General features: G+C 38.1%; 1 protein-coding gene across 1 annotated transcript in view; it reads right to left on the bottom strand.

The window, feature by feature from the left end:
- The window catches only part of DCC (DCC netrin 1 receptor), an 877,980-nt gene that overhangs the window by 684,031 nt on the left and 174,368 nt on the right, over positions 1–19,581 (bottom strand). Inside the window, exons 4-5 of the mRNA XM_070361809.1 lie at positions 17,266–17,416; positions 15,545–15,681 (exon numbers count right to left, since the gene is read on the bottom strand). Coding sequence (XP_070217910.1) covers positions 15,545–15,681; positions 17,266–17,416 — 288 coding nt within the window. The remainder of the gene's footprint in view (positions 1–15,544; positions 15,682–17,265; positions 17,417–19,581) is intronic.

Here is a 19,581-nt window from a genome sequence, read left to right as displayed (position 1 = left end):
CAAAATAAAGTCTGACACTGTTTCCACTGTTTCCCCATCTATTTCCCATGAAGTGATGGGACCGGATGCCATGATCTTCGTTTTCTGAATGTTGAGCTTTAAGCCAACTTTTTCACTCTCCTCTTTCACTTTCATCAAGAGGCTTTTGAGTTCCTCTTCACTTTCTGCCATAAGGGTGGTGTCATCTGCATATCTGAGGTGATTGATATTTCTCCCAGAAATCTTGATTCCAGCTTGTGCTTCTTCCAGTCCAGCGTTTCTCATGATGTACTCTGCATAGAAGTTAAATAAACAGGGTGACAATATACAGCCTTGACGTACTCCTTTTCCTATTTGGAACCAGTCTGTTGTTCCATGTCCAGTTCTAACTGTTGCTTCCTGACCTGCATACAAATTTCTCAAGAGGCAGGTCAGGTGGCCTGGTATTCCCATCTCTTTCAGAATTTGCCACAGTTTATTGTGATCCACACAGTCAAAGGCTTTGGCATAGTCAATAAAGCAGAAATAGATGGTTTTCTGGAACTCTCTTGCTTTTTCCATGATCCAGCAGATGTTGGCAATTTGATCTCTGGTTCCTCTGCCTTTTCTAAAACCAGCTTGAACATCAGGAAGTTCACAGTTCATATTGCTGAAGCCTGGCTTGGAGAATTTTGAGCATTACTTTACTAGCGTGTGAGATGAGTGCAATTGAGCGGTAGTTTGAGCATTCTTTGGCATTGCCTTTCTTTGGGATTGGAATGAAAACTGACCTTTTCCAGTCCTGTGGCCGCTGCTGAGTTTTCCAAATTTGCTGGCATATTGAGTGCAGCACTTTCACAGCATCATCTTTCAGGATTTGGAATAGCTCCACTGGAATTCCATCACCTCCACTAGCTTTGTTCATAGTGCTGCTTTCTAAGGCCCACTTGACTTCACATTCCAGGATGTCTGGCTCTAGGTCAGTGATCACACCATCGTGATTTTCTGGGTCGTGAAGATCTTTTTTGTACAGTTCTTCTGTGTATTCTTGCCACCTCTTCTTAATATCTTCTGCTTCTATTAGGTCCATACCATTTCTGTCCTTTATCGAGCCCATCTTTCCATGAAATGTTCCTTTGGTATCTCTGATTTTCTTGAAGAGATCCCTAGTCTTTCCCATTTCTTTGCATTGATTGCTGAAGAAGGCTTTCTTATCTCTTCTTCCTATTCTTTGGAACTCTACATTCAGATGTTTACATCTTTCCTTTTCTCCTTTGCTTTTCGCTTCTCGTCTTTTCACAGCTATTTGTAAGGCCTCCCCAGACAGCCATTTTGCTTTTTTGCATTTCTTTTCCATGGGAATGGTCTTGATCCCTGTCTCCTGTACAATGTCACAAACCTCATTCCATAGTTCATCAGGCACAAAATGTGCTTATAGGAATAATGCAGAATTCGAAAACTACTTAATTTCATGAGTATAATAAACTTGAATACTAAAACCAGATTAAGAAATAAAACAAGAAGTTCACAGTCTAACTCATTTTGAACTGTACAGTCAAAACCTTACATTCTGGTAATGTGGTTTCACGGAATACTAGTATTTTCATGTTATGATTAAAAATGCTTATTAAATCAACATTTTACATAGTGACAAAATTCTAGAGTCAGTACATACATTTAAAAATTAGAAACAAGTACAAATTTTAACCATGTACAGAAAATAGCACAGTAAAATATTAATAGTATACTAGTAAGCTATTTGTATATTATTTGCATACTATTTGTGTTACCATTTACTATTTGTATACTCTTCTGCATTTTTAAATGTGTCTATAATTAATGTGTACATTTTTGTTTCATAAAATTTTATTTTAAAGGAGAGCAAATACAAATTTATATATGTATATGCGTGTGTGTGAATATGAGTGTGTGTTTGTGCGTGTATATATACATATATGATAAAGACTAGTTTAAAACTATAATACAGAATCAGCCATTAATTACTAGAGTCTGATTTTCATGAGAATGCATAAGTATTAATGTATCTCCAATAATGTCTTCCTTAAATGTTAAGGAAACCATTTTAAATATTATTTTCTAAAATAAAATTGTTATTTATATTACTTATTATCTTTCTAATTTATGAACTCCCTTGTGGGGAACAACATCAATAAATTTACCACCAGGTATGAAAAGAAATCTAACACTTTATCTTTTCTTTTTCATCCTAAAGTTACCTTCAAGCTTCAAGAACATTCTCCAAGGTATCGTATTCTTGAATTTGTTGAATGACCAAGCTCCACTTACTAATATCCTTCATGGACATGAATTTGATTGTGTCCCTTTTCAGCCATCATTTTTCTGAACTAAAAATTTCTCATCTGGTCTTACTATTTTATTCCTTTGATCAGTTCTGTTAAGCTTTCAGGCTTCTCTAACTGTTTTATGGCCTTGATGGAATGTACTCAATAGAACCATGATCTCTACTCCAAGTTCAGAAACATTATTCATTCTGTTCAAAGATTTAACAAAATTATATAATCCTGTTTTTTTTAATCAATTTTTTTCAATGCTATCTCTGCCATTTGGTCGATCTTTTGAGCTGCCACTCCACACTGGACTATCTTCAAGAAATAGTTGACATAGATTCAGATATCAAGTTTCCCCCTGGACAAAAGTAATACAGGAGAGTAATTCATATTACCAGCATAGTTTGGATTACATTTCCCCAGACATAGTGTGTTATACTTACGGCAGCTGAAATGTATCCTCTGTTATTTTGCCTATTACAAAGTGTTCTTGCAAGATACATCCATCTCCCTGGAACAGTTTCAGAGTCATCTGCAAACTTACACATCTGTCTCAGTGCAGTCATCATGGCCCATCTTCATCCCGAGGCCCACATCCTTCCAGTAGATATAATGGGAGCCATGGGAGCCTTGTTCTGTCTTTGCTTTTTTTTTAATTCTACTTTTGGCTTAGTCCAATCTCATGCTCCCTTGCTAATCCTGTGTATCAGAGGGAAATTTTAACAACTTAAGAGCTGCAGGTGAGAGCGATTAACACCATTTAGATAGTGTCTAGGCCTACTTGACTCCCCACCTCCTGCCACCCCATTCTCTACCTTGACTGTTCTTCCTTATATCCAAGCCCCTCCCTCCCTTATCCTCCAGCCTTGATAACAGGTCTGTGTCTTTGCACATGGCCTGTTAACCTTACTTTTGGCTGTTGGTTTTGGTTTTTGAATGCATGTCTTGTCTTACTCTTGTTAATTTCACTTTTCTTTTGCTACCTCCCAGATAGACCTTCTTTTTCTTAAAGAAGTGGTTACGAATTCTCTAGGAAGCCTTGCTGCTGCTGCTAAGTTGCTTCAGTCGTGTCCAACTCTGTGCGACCCCATACATGGCAGCACAACAGGCTCCCCCGTCCCTGGGATTCTCCAGGCAAGAATATTGGAGTGGGTTGCCATTTCCTTCTCCAATGCATGAAAGTGAAAAGTGAAAGTAAAGTCGCTCAGTTGTGTCTGACTCCTAGAGACCCCAGGGACTGCAGCCTACCAGGCTCCTTCGTCCATGGGATTTTCCAGGCAAGAGTACCGGAGTGGGGTGCCATTGCCTTCTCCGCTAGGAAGCCTTACTGAGATGCAGTTTCTTACATCCAACTCCAGGGTTTCTGATTCAGTAGGCAAGGGCAGCAAATTTGCATTTCTAACAGGCTTACAAGTGATCCCTTGGACTTTCCTGGTGGCTCAGATGGTAAAGCATCTGCCTACAGTGCAGGAGACCTGGGCTCAATCCCTGATCCCTGGGTCAGGAAGGTCCCCTGGAGAAGGAAATGGCAATCTACTCCAGTACTCTTGCCTGGAAAATCCCATGGATGGAGAAGTCTGGTGGGCTACAGTCTGTGGCGTTGCAAAGAGTCGGACATGATGAGTGACTTCATTTTCACTTTCACAAGTGATGCCGGTGCTGCTGACCTGGAGATCAAACCTTGAGAATTATACAACGTCTAAGATTTCGGGGGTTTGTGTTTATTTACCAGAAGCCTGCCCTGATGATCCACCTGTCTGAATGACTCATTTGGGTTGTCTTGATGGATTTTCTCCATCTAAGGTCCCTATTCCTTTCTCTTACCACTTTCTGAGAAAGACAGCACCAATTCTAATTCTGCTTCCTAAAATAATGATGGTGGTGGTGTTGATGATGGTGACAGGGACGACACGAGGAATGATGATGAGTCTCAATTTCCTCATCTCTAAAGTGGAGATAAAAATGGAAATAAGAAGACTACCTCCCTTAGAGATTTTGGATCTATTACATGAGAAAACAGCACTTTGCACAATGCCTGGCAAATAATGTGTGCCTGATAAATGTGAGTTATGAAAACATCGATGCAGATGGTGATGGCAAAATATCACTAATTCAACACAATGATTGATTGATTCGTTTCTGGGGATACATAACAATGAAAAAATAGATAAGAACTCTACTCTTATGAAGACAGAATGAGGACAAAGTAATAACAGATTGCAATAAGTACTACAAAGGGGAAAAAAAAACAGGATGGTGGAACAGTGTAACTGAAAGAGGCTGCTTTAGTCAGAGTGGACAAGGAGGATAAACTCCATAAGAAGGTGATATTTGTGATAAGATCTGGGTAAGGAGTAGTCACTCAAAGAGCTGAGGGAAGATAACTCCAGACACCGGAAAGTGAAAGTCACTCAGTCGTGTCGGACTCTCTGAGACCCCATGGACTGGTCCATGGAATTCTCCAGGCCAGAATACTGGAGTGGGTGGCCTTTCCCTTCTCCAGGGTATTTTCCCAACCCAGGGATCAAACCCAGGTCTCCTGCATTGCAGGCAAATTCTTTGCCAGCTGAGCCACAAGGGAATTGGAAGCTGCCTCCAAATGCTTGAGGCTGAAAATTGGTTTGTTCAAGGAACAGACAGGAAGCCAGGATGGGAGGCTTAGGAAGAAAGGTAAGATGTGATGAAGTTAGAAAATTTAACACAAGCTAAATCCCACAGCGGTTAGTAAGATGTAGTACAGAGTTTTTAGTTTAGTAAAGAAAAAAGAAAAAAAAAAATTGAAGGGCCTTAAGAGTTTCCATTTCTAAGGAGGGACGTAATGTATTCTGATTAATGGGTGAGAATGGGATACAGTAATGTATCCCATTGATGGAAAGACAGGATATTATAGGTCTGTTCCTGGTAACAGGTGAGAGTTGTTGGATTTATTGAGAGTGAGCAAAGTCAAGATGGAGAAAAGCACATAGATCTGAAATACATTCTGGAGGTTGAACTATTACAGATTTAATGTAATTCTGGATATAAAATGTAAAAGAGTGTCCAAAGCTTATGACTGGATTTAATGTATTACAACACTGAGAACATATTCATTAAACCAAACTCTATTTACTTATTTTGAAAGTTTTCATGTGTATAATATATGTGAATGATAAATATTCCTTATTATCCAAAGCTAACTTAATTGTGAATATTTATTTTCTAGGTGATTTTCATTTAATAATTTACAATGCTGACATTTTTCACAGTCTTTGGTAAATAGTAAATAATGGTAGAACACTTCTTAAGTTCCTGTAAGAAAGTCTATAATACTTCTAGCTCAGATTATTTCTTAAAATCATAATAGCTAATATTTATTTAATGCTTCACATGTACTAGACCCTGGTTCATGTCCAAACCATGAGACTCTAGAGCCCACTCAAGGCAGCAGAACTCATTCATTTTCCCTCCGTTCTACAACTTTGGTTCAGTGATTCCTTATGTTAGATAAATTTTAGTGCCCTAAGTTCCACCATTCTTAGAGTCACTTCTAGAATTCTCCTCTAACACAGTTTCTTTCTCCTGGAGCTTCCCTGAAATGTCAGGAGATGGCAAGACCCATCCAACTTATAAAATCTAAATGAGACTTGCATTCTGAGTTTGTGTAATCAAGCAGAATGCATGTTAATGGCCAGATAATGATAATGATGCCACTTATCAAATATCTGCTCCATTCTAGGCATTGTCCTGAAGCTGCACTGAACATGTATCATTTCACTCAGCGTAATCTTCATACCCTGGAGGAGGGCACGGCAACCCACTCCAGTATTCTTGCCTGGAGAATCCTATGGACAGAGGAGCCTGGCGGGCTACCGTCCACAGGGTCACAGACAGTCACACACAACTAAAGCAGTTTAGCACAAACACATACAATCTTCACAGCAGCTCTGCAGAGGAGTTGCCATTGGCCCAATGCAGAGACCACGCACAGATCCAGCACTGTGCTCTCAGTCGCTCACCCAGTAACATCATCAAGTATTATAAACTGGAGCACACTGGAAAAGCAGAGGGAAGAGCAAGATGTGGACGAAGGCGCTGTGGCTAGGATAAAAGATGAGCTTCACCTTCATACAAATGCTCCTGATTTTAGGAGAGATGCTGATAAAAATAAAATATCCCACAAAGCATTAAGCCACAAAGAAGAAAACCATGCAGTTTTCAGTGGAGATGTGAATAAACTTGCTCCTCTTTTACATGAAGGCAGTCAAGAGGAGGGGAAAGGAAAACTCACTCACTGATATCTTCTTCTGAGGTCAGAATTTATTTCTTATGAATTTATTTTTGTTTCAAAAAAATCAAAGAAGGAAAACGCTCCTCCTCTCCCTCTACCTTCCTGCATAAGTCTACACAGTGACCCTGTGGAATCTTAATCCCCAAGGTTATTTTACAACCTAAATTAGCATTCTAAAAGAGAAACATAATATTACATACGCAATCCCCACCTCTCCCTGACTAACCATCCTTTAAGGAACACACCCCCCCCGCCCCCGCCCCCGCCAATCTCCAGGCTCATTTGAAATGTCTTTTGTTTTCATACACTGGAAATCAGTGATAAAGTGTTATGACCAAGAATTCAGTAGTTGGATTCACTATTTTTTGAATGTCACTAAGAACACACCAAGGGAAAATTATATTATATAATTTAATCACCGGGGCTAATTATCAGTGGATACAAGCTCACAAATATCACATGTATTTTTTCTTAGCAGGAGGGAAACACTGGGCTGTGATTAAAAAGGCATCATGTTGCTTCCTACAAAATGTGTAATGGGTCTGAACTGAAAGAACAAAAAAATGGCTACACCCACTAACCATGGTAAAATTCCCCTTTTAATTGGGTAGGCAGTTCCAACAGAAATGTACATAGTAAGCTGCAATTACATGTAAGCTAAATTGGTGTAGCTTTACTGCTGATAATGGGATATTCTTCTCCTAAAACACTCTTTCATCCCCCAAACACAGGAAAAAAAGTGGCTTTTAACTCTATCATCTTGGCTAACTGCACACAACATTTCCCAAACACTAGCCTGTTAAGAGATTCTGAAGAGACCTGTACTGTGGATCCCGGTGATTCAATTATATACATTATATAAATTATGGACAAAGAATCTGAATAGAATTTTCTTCAAGAAACATACACAAATGGCCAATAATCCCACAAAAATACTCAACATTATTAGTCATGAGGGGAATTCAAACCAAACCTACAATGAGATACCATCCTGGACACAATAGGTTGGCTAGAATAAAGATGTCAGGTATTAACAATTGTTGGTGAGGATGTAGAGAGATGGAACGACTCACACACGGCTGTGAAGAATGTAAAATAATACAGTAGCTTTGGAAAACAGCCTGGTATTTACTCAAATAATTAAACACACAGTTGTCACACAACTAGCAATTTCACTTCTAGGCATATACTTAAGAGAATCAAAAACATAGGTTTACACAAAACTTGTACACAAGTGTTACATAGAATTATTCATACTAGGCAAAAGGTGAAGACAATTGTAATGCACATCAACTGAGTGGATAAATAAAACGCAATCTATCTATACAAGTGGAATACTATTTGACCACTGAAGAAATGGAGTACTGATGCATACGGCAAGGATGAGCCTTGAAAATATTATGCTAAGTCTAAAAAATCAGTCACAAAACACAATGTCTTCTACCATTTTGTTCATACTTCCAGAATAGGGAAATCTATTTCCTGGTGGCTCAGACGGTAAAGAGTCTGCCTGCAATGCAGGAGACCTGGGTTCGATCCCTGCATCGGGAAGATCCCCTGGAGAAGGAAATGGCAACCCACTCCAGTCTTCTTGCCTGGAGAATCCCATGGACAGAGGAGAATCCCCATGGACAAAGGAGCCTGGAAAGCTACAGTCCATGGAGTCACAAAGAATCAGACATGACTGGGTGACTAACACGTTCACTTTCATAGAGACAGAATTGTCTAGTATGTGAATTACAATGAATGATATTCAATAAGGATGTTTCTTTAAGCATTAGGAAAGATATTATTGCATTTTAAAAACACATTTGTTGAACAAATGAATAAATAGATAAACGTGCAGATAGAAACTCCAAATGCTACATCATCATCCGCCATTTGAAGACTTGTGTTTTCAAGTTGGTTAATTTTTGCCCTTAGTTACACTGCCACCAAGTGCTGGGGGAAGCCTCGGTCTCACAGCGTGAGTTTCAGGTGCCTGGATGCTAGGCATCCTCTGGAGGCTTCTTGCTGAAACATACCAGATTCTACTAAAGATGAGTCCACACCTACGTAAAATTACTGAAATGAGTATATACCTATATATATTAAGTATTAAATCAGAAAAACATTAGATAGTGTGTTAGTCACTTAGTCGTGTCCGACTCTTTGTGACCCCATGGAATGTAGCCCACCAGGCTCACCTGTCCATGGGATTCTCCAGGTAATACTGGAATGGATTGCCATTTCCTTCTCCGGATAGTATATAGGAAATATATATATATAAAAAGATCCTCACTGGTCTTTAAAAACTAGCAAGCACAGCTGATACTAACTCTTGCTGCTGCTTAGTCACTTCAGTTGTATCTGACTCTATGTGACCCCATGTACTGCAGCCTGCCGCACTCCTCTGTCCGTGGGATTCTCCAGGCAAAAATACCCGAGTGTGTTGCCATGCCCTCTTCCAGGGGATCTTCCTGAACCAGGGATCGAACCCAGGTCTCCTGCACTGCAGGCAGATTCTTTACCAATGAACCACTAGGGAAGCCCTAACTCTTGCTAACTTTAATTAAAACACTCCTGTCTAATTTAGTCCCAGTCCTTTCACAGAGTTAAGCTCCTTCTGGGGTACTGTGCACTTCTAATGGTTGAGGAAAACGCTGGCATGGAATGCCCTTTCGGGCAGCTTTTCCCCACTGTCAGCAGTTCTTCTTCTAAACCACAGATGGTCAATTCACCTTGCTGAGATGGTTAGGGCTAATTAAAATCATAGTCTTAGATGCCTTTTTAATGCTCTGAATTAGTACATAGCCTTTGCCTTTCCCTCTGGGCCTCTACATCCTTCCTTATCTGCCTGAGAAAGAACAAAATTAGATCATAATCATCTCAAGGATAAATGCAAAACACTGTTCAAATTGTTTTCTCTAAAGAAAGAGGGAAGGAGAGTACACATCTCCATGGTAGGCCTTCATATAAATATCTGTATAATAAATAAATAAACCCTACCACTCATCCAACCAGTAGTTCCACAGCCAGATGTAATTGTAGAACTGATATGAAATTTTTTTTTTTTTTTTTTTACTAACAGCCTGAATTTGCCAGTTTTCCTATTCTGACACACTTATGCATGCAACAGAATTTTCTAATCATCATTTTGGATAGAACTTCTGCATAGGTTCATGACAATGGTGATCTCAAAGGAGGAACGTAACTATAATAAATCAACACAGTGATGGGATTAAGCAGCTAATAAATGATTTTTTTAAATTTAATTCTGCCCTACTTTATGCACTTGTATTCTACTTTTGGGATATCTCTCCATGAAAAAAATCTTAACTAATTTCAATATGATCCATTTGGCAATTATCTTGTGAAGCATAATCAATATAAACTTACCCAAGGCACAGTGTTTGTGACTATGATCATTAAATGCATAAAGGTGAGGGAGGTCACTGTTAATAAAGGCCAATTATGGAATGACATGAAATTTAAGAACTGCGACTTAGGCAGAAGCAATAAATTTTGAAGAACTACATTCAACCAAAGAGTTACCACATTGCAATAAATGAATAAATATTATCTTAATATATCTTACAATAACTGCTTTCCGTTCGTGGCTGAGAACCTAAGCCTAAAACCCAACATGGGTAACCCACCAGTGAGTTTATAAAGGAAGTGACTGAAGACCTTAATGGAAGGTGAGTGTGCCACTTACTCTCCAAAGAGATGGATGTGTCAATTTCTGCTTGTTCAATTACACATGCTCAGAAAGTAGCAGCAAATGACACATTATGTTTCAGAAAAAAAATGTAAAATTAACCCATATGTAAAAAATAAAAGGACATAGAGTCATATGAAATTTTAATTATCATGTTTCCTTCCATTACTGGGCACATCTGTGAGTTGATAGGGTGTGTGACAATTGACATGCTACAAGAAATTTGAATTTATACAGCCTATCTAAGAATTGACTTAGGAAACAAGCATATGTTTTCATAGTTAATTATATATTTACTATTAAAATTGAGACAAATAAATTAAAATGACAGGATCTATAAATGTGATATCTTATACTTAGAAATTACTAGATGATAATGAAAAAAATAAGAAATGCAGACATTAAATTTATATTGATATTAGAACTATATATAATCAATTGTATAAATGAAGAAATGGGCTTTCATTCACTGCTATTGTAAGGTAAGAGGTAGATTTTTTTTTTTTTTTTACACTCATGGAAATTTAAGATTGCCCATTCTAACAGTGTGTAACAAATGTTGGTAATATACTTCACCACTGTAGCTTCTATCTCTATAAAACTGATCAAGGACATTTTTAACAGATATTAGTCTGGTTTTGCTGACATTACATAATACCACAGACTGGGTGGTTTAGACAACTGGAAACTTAATGTTTTCACAGTTCTGGAGGCTGGAAGTCTAAGATCACGGTGCCAGCAGGGTTGGTTTCTGGTGAGACTTGTCTCTTTGGCTTACAGGTGATAGGGTCGGTTTCTGGCGAGACCTGTCTCTTTGGCTTACAGATGATGGCTCTTCTCTGTGTCCTCATATGGTTACTTCTGTGTGTGTGCATTGAAAGAGTGATCTGACACTTCTTTCTTTTCTAATGAAGACATCGTTTCTTTTGGATTAGGGCCCTGACTTTATGACCTCATTTACCTTAATTACTTACGTAAAGGTCTCTCTCCAAATATACTCACAGTGGGAATTAAGATGTTAACATACAGATGTGAGGGGAACATTTCAGTCTGTAACAGTGGTATGATAAAACCAGGAGCCCCATGGAAATCACATAAAATATTTTGTTAGAAAGTTAGACAGGGCACAGGGTTTATCCACGGTCAAGCACCTCATTGGTTAAGGATCAAATACCTTTTTAAAGTATACATTTCTGCATTGATTCAGACAATGAATCAATTTAGACCTAAGGCAGTGTCAAACCTCCTGTTTATTAAGGGTTGTCTTAATATACGTAGAGAAGTGTGCCTGAGGGTACTGGGTAGATACAGAAAAAGCATGAACATATATTCAGAAATGATGATTATAGTTCTTAAGCCGGAAGTCTGGACATTTTGAAGATAAGAACTGACAGTATATCATTCTTTAGTTCCTTTTTTAGAAAAGCTAGAGTTTAAAAATAATCATGGCGTTAATGATTTAAACAAAATATAACCTGGCAATAGCATCCAAAGACTCCTCCTCTGTAACTGTAATCTCAAGCTTTCTCCTGTCACCATCGCTTTTGAGGTTCTTTCTTTTATGAGGGCAGAGACTACCAGTTCTTCATAGCTTCAGATTCAATGTTCACATGCAACAAGGGAAAAACCTTACTGGGAAAGTGAGGAAGACAACTGAATGCATGAATCTGTAACTATATAGCAACTGCGTCAAAGCCAGACCTCAAACCTTTGTGTAGCCTTTCCAAAACCCAGCGCAGTGCATGTACTCAAAACAGGGCTACCAATACTGTATTGCTGGTTATTCTTATAGGTCAGAAACATTATATAAATGGTTATTATTAACCATAAATTTATTTATATTTTATTTATTTCAAACATGATTGTCCTTAATCTTGTCTAATACAGATCTCTTCAATAGGTTTATTTATTATGGCAATTTCAAATTCCACTTTAGGATGCAAATATTTTAAATTATATTTAATGAACATTAATTCTGAAACTCCTGACAAAAACCACAGCATATTTCTTTATCTTGTATGTAAAATTAAATCCTACTTGAATAATCTGTTACTTCATGCCTGTTCACATGTAAAGGCAGTCTAAGAAAAGACTGAGTTGAAAGGCAAAACAAGAGTCTGCTAAAACACACGTTTGGGGTTTCCCTGGTGGCTCCTGCTAACGCAGGAGACACGGGTTCAGTCCCTGATTGGGGAAGATTCCACATGCTATGGAGGAACTGAGCGTGCTCTCCCCCGAGCTCCAGAGCCCGGGAGCCCCACCCATGAGCCACGTAGTGTCCGAGAGCCCGAGCTCCCCAACGAGAGAAGCCGCCTCCACGAGAAGCCCAGGCACCACAGCTAGAGAGTGTCCCCGCTCACCGCAACTCGAGAAAGCCAGCTGAAAAAGCAAAGACCCAGCGCAGCCCAAAATGAATACACTTGTTAAAAAGAATCTTTTTTTTCTTTTTAAAGAAAAATGCTTGATTAAAATGTATAAGCACATGCTTGGATTTCCTGTGGGATTTTATCTGATTAATAACTTAAAGTGAAAAGTGAAAGTGAAGTCGCTCAGTCGTGTCCGACTGTTTGCAACCACATGGACTGTAGCCCACCAGGCTCCTCCATCCATGGGATTCTCCAGGCAAGAATACTGGAATGGGTTGCCATTTCCTTCTCCAGGGGATTTTCCCAACCCAGGGATCGAACCTAGGTCTCCCACATTGCAGGCAGACACTTTAACCTCTGAGCCACCAGGGAAGCCCATTAGATGAATAACTTAAATTATGCGTAAATTCTTTAAAATAATGAAAACCAAACATGAGCTAACACTGATAATGAAGTTATTTTTTCCTTAAAAAAGTAACAAATTATATTTTCCATATGAACTCAGTCTTACAGGATGAGCTTCATTATAAATATATATATATATATCTTGAATGATAAAATGTTACAGAAAAACCCAAATGAATTTTTTGGCCAACTCATTATCAGAAGAATCAAAAACTATATTGAATATTTTACTGTATCAACACGTATTTTAAAGCCCGAATAGAACAGATAAAACAATGTTATCAACAACCACATCACACATTACACCATGCCTTCTACAACAGTTCAAAATCATATTAAATCTATGGGAAATCCTTAAAATGTATAGCCAGTTACCAAGAGGATTCGGGAAGGAAGTAAAAGAAGGAAGCAGGGGATAGAGGAAAAAGGAAAGAAACTCAAGACAAAAACACAGCTCTATCTATATTTAAAATTTAATAATGCATCTAATTTACATATTCAACCTGCAATTGATAATAGATTTTTAGAAACAGAATACATTCAGAATAAAGTCTAAAGGCAACCATAAAGAGAAAGACTTGGTATCTTATATAAAATTTAACCAAATCAGAACAACAGCAGATATACACATACTCAGAGCATACAAATCATTGCTATTCTTCTATATAAAGAGTTCCTGCAAATCAACAAACATGACTATTTCAGTAAATGTATAAAGACCAAAAAACATGGATGGCAAGTCATAAAATATAAAATGAAAATGTCCATGAAAATTATAAAAACAATAAGGATTTAATAAAAACACAAGTTAGAATTAAGAGACAATTTGGTAAATTGTTAGAGAATGCTCTCTCGTGAGGGGTAAACTCTGGTACTGCTGGTGAGAGTATAAATTTTCTTTGACACTTTTCCTCAGGATATAAACAAATACGTGACAAAACTTGATAAAAATGGTAAGTCAGCTTAGTGCTTGCTTTTTGAAAAATAAAACTTCAAAACAAAATAATGCTCAATAATCAAGGACTAGAGAACATACATACATGCACAGGAATGCCCAGAGGAAGATGACACAAAAGTCAAAATGTGTGCATACATCTATGTGTTCATACATGTGTTTCTTGGCAAGCTTATCTTCAGAAGTCAGTATTTATAGATGTTTGATTTAAATATCAATGAAGCATTGCATGTCTAAGTAATGAATTAATTTGATTAATTAGACTTCATGTATTTGCACTTAGAGGTTTAGCTCAGGTCACCACAAATTCTAGCTCATTCTATAACCACATTTCTCTTATAATCAGTAAAATACAAGATAATTTCTATGGTAACCAATCTGTAATACCAGTACTTTGATGTTACAAATGCAAAAGTTGTTTCACAAAAAAACTTCCATATAAAATAAGAGTAAATTAAATTGTTGCCATTTTGAAGTTAGCTGATATTTTACTTAGAATAATGCTATCTCTAAGACCAAATAATTAGAGTCCTTTGCTTATTCTTAGTCGAATGGTTACGGTTTGATCAAAGAACAAAGAAAACATTCCCTCACCCATCGTATACATTATTACACTGTGTACAGATGAGAGCATTTTCTGAACAAACTTTAAAGCCAAATGCAAACTTTAAAGCACAATGTATAGCCTAGTAATATTACAATATAGGTTAGCAGATATAATCAGTAGACTGTACCGTTTCATTTCTACTGAATAATTTTTAGAAAGCCTATGATTTTTCCTAGACTCTTTAAATGGTAAAAAGATTTCAGAGGAAAAAAATTCAAAGACTGATAAACAAGTTTTTCTTGTTGCTAAAGGAGAAAGCAATTGAAATTGAAATATTAAAGCACTTTCTCTAAACTGCATGATTCAAATTAAGCTGGTTAAAAGAAACCGGGTAGATAACACAACATTTTGTTTGACTCAGTAGCTACCACATATGAGAATTATTTATTTGCAAGGAGACACAATGACTTTGCCTATCTCAATTTAATGAATTTATCCGTGCCTCTGACATTTATTTAGATTCTTGCTATGCAAGCTTTCTTTAGAAGTATTTGATTTTAATGGTTCATTTTCAATCTAACATTTACAGTATTTCCATCTTAACTAAACAACTTTACTAATACATCTGATTTAATGTCAGAAACCTTGTCATCTCAAATGACATTTAACTTTTCTGCTCAAGTACCTACTTTTTTCTACCGTTTCTCTTATTTATTTCTCCCAGATATTTTGGAACCTCTCATTTGATATTTACCACTTTTGCTTGATAATAATTTTTGATAGGTTTTAGTTATATAACTGGAATAGTTAGACTAAATAGTGATATATCTGGATTTTAATCAATGAGCAAGGATTCAAAAACTGCATTCAACCCCTGTGTAACTAATCAACATAGAGCAAGGATACATGTGGAGTATTGGGACTTTGCAATTTTACAGTAATAAACATAGGAAGCATTTGAATGATAAGCATTCATAGCATCATGGTGATAGATTTTGAAGGGTACAAGGTAAACTCATTTCAAGTCATTCACTTACCCAAGACTGTGAGCTCTGCAGAAGCACTAATATTCTCATTTTTATATGTGACAACACAGGTGTAAGTTCCACTGTCATCGTCTGTCACATTGGAGATAAGCAAGTTACTTCCACCCAATAAAGAATACTTTTTGGACCTGTAAGACAGAAGGCATATGACATTAGAGAGTAGATTAATTTATGTTTATATAAGACAAGGTATCTAAAGGTTTAAATGAACTCCATAAAAGCTGAAATTATAAAATCCAGGGCTCTGTTTCCTGGGAGTTTGATAATAGTGCATCTATTGATCAAAAATTCCTTCAAGGAATTTTTCTTCCACTCCCACTGGAAGACTGTAATCAAAGAAATGAAGCAGATTAAACTTGAAATTGGGGCTTCCCTCATAGCTGAGTTGGTAAAGAATCCGCCTCCAATGCAGGAGATCCTGGTTCAATTCCTCGGTCGGGAAGATCCGCAGGAGAAGGGATAGGCTACCCACTCCAGTATTCTTGGGCTTCCCTGTGGCTCAGTTGGTAAAGAATCCGCCTGCAATGTGGGAGACCTGGGTTCGATCCCTGGGTTGGGAAGATCCCTGGAGAAAGAAAAGGTTACCCACTCCAGTATTCTGGCCTGGAGAATTCCACAGACTGTATAGTCCATGGGGTCGCAAAGAGTCGGACACGACTGAGCAACTTTCACTCACTCACTCAAACTTAAAATTAATGTTAGCCCTGAAAAGAAACAAGACATAATGTGGCTTGATTCTCTCATTTTGGGGTTTGAGAACTGAAGGTCCAGAGAAGTGATTCCTCCCAGTGGGCGTCCATGCCCTATTTGTACAAAGTTACATGTCATACTGCACTGTGCATGCCTGGTCATATTTGGAGAACACCTCTTCACATGCGGAAGCTGCAACCAGATTTACTGCATGCATTCATATTCTCAGAAGTGTTGTGATAGATACCATAGAATGCAGTGTTGTTATATAAAAAAATACTCCAGGCAGACGAAACTTACAGATGAACTTACTGCCTATGAACCCATTTTGCTATAAAACATGTGTTTAAAAGTACCACATCAAATCTCAAAATCAATAAAACTAATTTCTAAAATGAAAACCAATCCATTTTGATCAAAATGCTTCCAACTGTGTTTCATTCTATTAAGAGTTTTCTTTCTAACTAAGCCATAATACTAACATCTGGGAACTTGAATCCAGCCAAGTTCTGTTTTATCTTGAATATCTGTTATAGCTGGGACTCTCTATACTACCTCCTTAGATTCAGATCCTCCAAAGTACCTTCTCTGAAGGCTCTGTGGGTAGGACTATCTCAAGGGCAACCCTGGCTTTCTAAATTTCCTTTTATAATTGATCTCATGGATTTTCACTCTACCCAGGTGGTGGTACAGTAGTGAAGAATCCGCCTGTCAATGGGGGAAAGGTAGGGTTCAATCCCTGGATTGGGAAGATCCTCTGGAGGATGAGTTGGCAACTCCAGTATTCTTGCTGGAAAATCCCATGGACAGAGGAGCCTGGCAGGCTACAGTCCATGGGGTCACAAAGAGTAGAATGTGACTTAGCAACTAAACAATAAAAAATGTCTTCATGTTTTAATGCCAAGAATGTGAAAAGACTATTCAATTATCATCTGAACCCCTAGTGTTAATAGATACTTATATCATATTAGAGAAAGTGAAACAGGAGCATATACTTCATGAAAGTCCTGCGTTTATCATACCTGAGTTGGATGACTTCCTCTCCTCGTAGCCAAGTAAAACTTGGGGGAGGATAGCCAGAAACACAGCACTCCAAGATAGCATCCTTTCCTTCAATGGCTACTACATTTGACGGCCTTTGCAGAAAATACAGCTGCCTGTGCAGTCCCGGATCTATGGAAGAAAACACAAGATCACATCTGTTATGATATTGAAAAGAAAAATGATATAGCTGGAACCATTTTTTTTTCTTTAACAAAATTCTGTGATGAAGAGGAAGGAAAGAAAAATGGAAAGATGCTAATGAAACTTATAAAATAGACTCCTAGAAGTGTTTTTCCATGTCTATTTTCTAAGATTATGATATTAAAATATTCTTGGCTGCTGATAACACCATGGTAAAGGCAAAGGGAAAAGCTTGAGACTACAAGTCACTCATGCAGGCTACAGGGCTGATCTCCTTCAGAATGGACTGGTTGGATCTCCTTGCAGTCCAAGGGACTCTCAAGAGTCTTCTCCAACACCACAGTTCAAAAGCATCAATTCTTCGGCACTCAGCCTTCTTCACAGTCCAACTCTCACATCCATACATGACCACAGGAAAAACCATAGCCTTGACTAGATGGATCTTTGTTGGCAAAGTAATGTCTCTGCTTTTCAATATGCTATCTAGGTTGGTCATCACTTTCCTTCCAAGGAGTAAGCGTCTTTTCATTTCATGGCTGCAAACACCATCTTTGGTGATTTTAGAGCCCCCCAAAAAAAGTCTGACACTGTTTCCACTGTTTCCCCATCTATTTCCCATGAAGTGATGGGACCGGATGCCATGATCTTCGTTTTCTGAATGTTGAGCTTTAAGCCAACTTTTTCACTCTCCCCTTTCACCTTCATCAAGAGGCTTTTGAGTTCCTCTTCACTTTCTGCCATAAGGGTGATGTCATCTGCATATCTGAGGTGATTGATATTTCTCCCAGCAATCTTGATTCCAGCTTGTGCTTCTTCCAGTCCAGCGTTTCTCATGATGTACTCTGCATATAAGTTAAATAAGTAGGGTGACAATATACAGCCTTGACGAACTCCTTTTCCTATTTGGAACCAGTCTGTTGTTCCATGTCCAAATTTAACTGTTGCTTCCTGATCTGAACATAGGTTTCTCAAGAGGCAGGTCAGGTGGTCTGGTATTCCCATCTCTTTTAGAATTTTCCACAGTTTAATGTGATCCACGCAGTCAAAGGCTTTGGCATAGTCAATAAAGCAGAAATAGATGGTTTTCTGGAACTCTCTTCCTTTTTCCATGATCCAACAGATGTTGGCAATTTGATCTCCGGTTCCTCTGCCTTTTCTAAAACCAGCTTGAACATCTGGGAGTTCACGGTTCACGTACTGCTGAAGCCTGGCTTGGAGAATTTTGAGCATGACTTTACTAGCGTGTGAGATGAGTGCAATTGTGCAGTAGTTTGAGCATTCCTTGGCATTGCCTTTCTTTGGGATTGGAATGAAAACTGACCTTTTCCAGTCCTGTGGCCACTGCTGAGTTTTCCAAATTTGCTGGCATATTGAGTGCAGCACTTTCACAGCATCATCTTTCAGGATTTGGAATAGCTCAACTGGAATTCCATCACCTCCACTAGCTTTGTTCGTAGTGATGCTTTCTAAGGCCCACTTGACTTCACATTCCAGGATGTCTGGCTCTAGGTCAGTGATCACACCATCGTGATTATCTGGGTCATGATGATCTTTTTTGTACAGTTCTGTGTATTCTTGCCACCTCTTCTTAATATCTTCTGCTTCTGTTAGGTCCATACCATTTCTGTCCTTTATCGAGCCCATCTTTGCATGAAATGTTCCCTTGGTATCTCTAATTTTCTTGAAGAGATCTCTAGTCTTTCCCATTCTGTTGTTTCCCTCTATTTCTTTGCATTGATCACTGAGGAAGGCTTTCTTATCTCTTCTTGCTATTCTTTGGAACTCTGCATTCAGATGCTTATATCTTTCCTTTTCTCGTTAGAACTTTGTTAAACAAGTACCATAGAAGATACTGAGAAATATCTGTTGTCTTCAAGACCAAAGTTACACTAAAGTTGGTTTGTTTGTTGTTATAACAATAAGTTTAGCTGTTTCTAACCCTTCTGTTTATTCCTAACAACTTTGCAAAGAATGTGTTTGTCGCTAGGGCTGAGATTTTGGACAAGTGAGGAGCATACTCCTTTACCACCCGCCCTCCTGTTGTTCTGTCTATACGACATTATTCATGGCTACCAGCAGGCAACTGAAATGGTGTCTTTTTTTACTGAGGTATCATTGTTTTACAAGGTTATGTCTGTTCCTGCTGTGTGAAT

This window comes from Bos mutus, chromosome 24 (assembly GCF_027580195.1).
Source record: "Bos mutus isolate GX-2022 chromosome 24, NWIPB_WYAK_1.1, whole genome shotgun sequence".
Taxonomy (NCBI): Eukaryota; Metazoa; Chordata; class Mammalia; order Artiodactyla; family Bovidae; genus Bos; species Bos mutus.
This window is presented reverse-complemented; position numbering and strand designations above follow the sequence as displayed.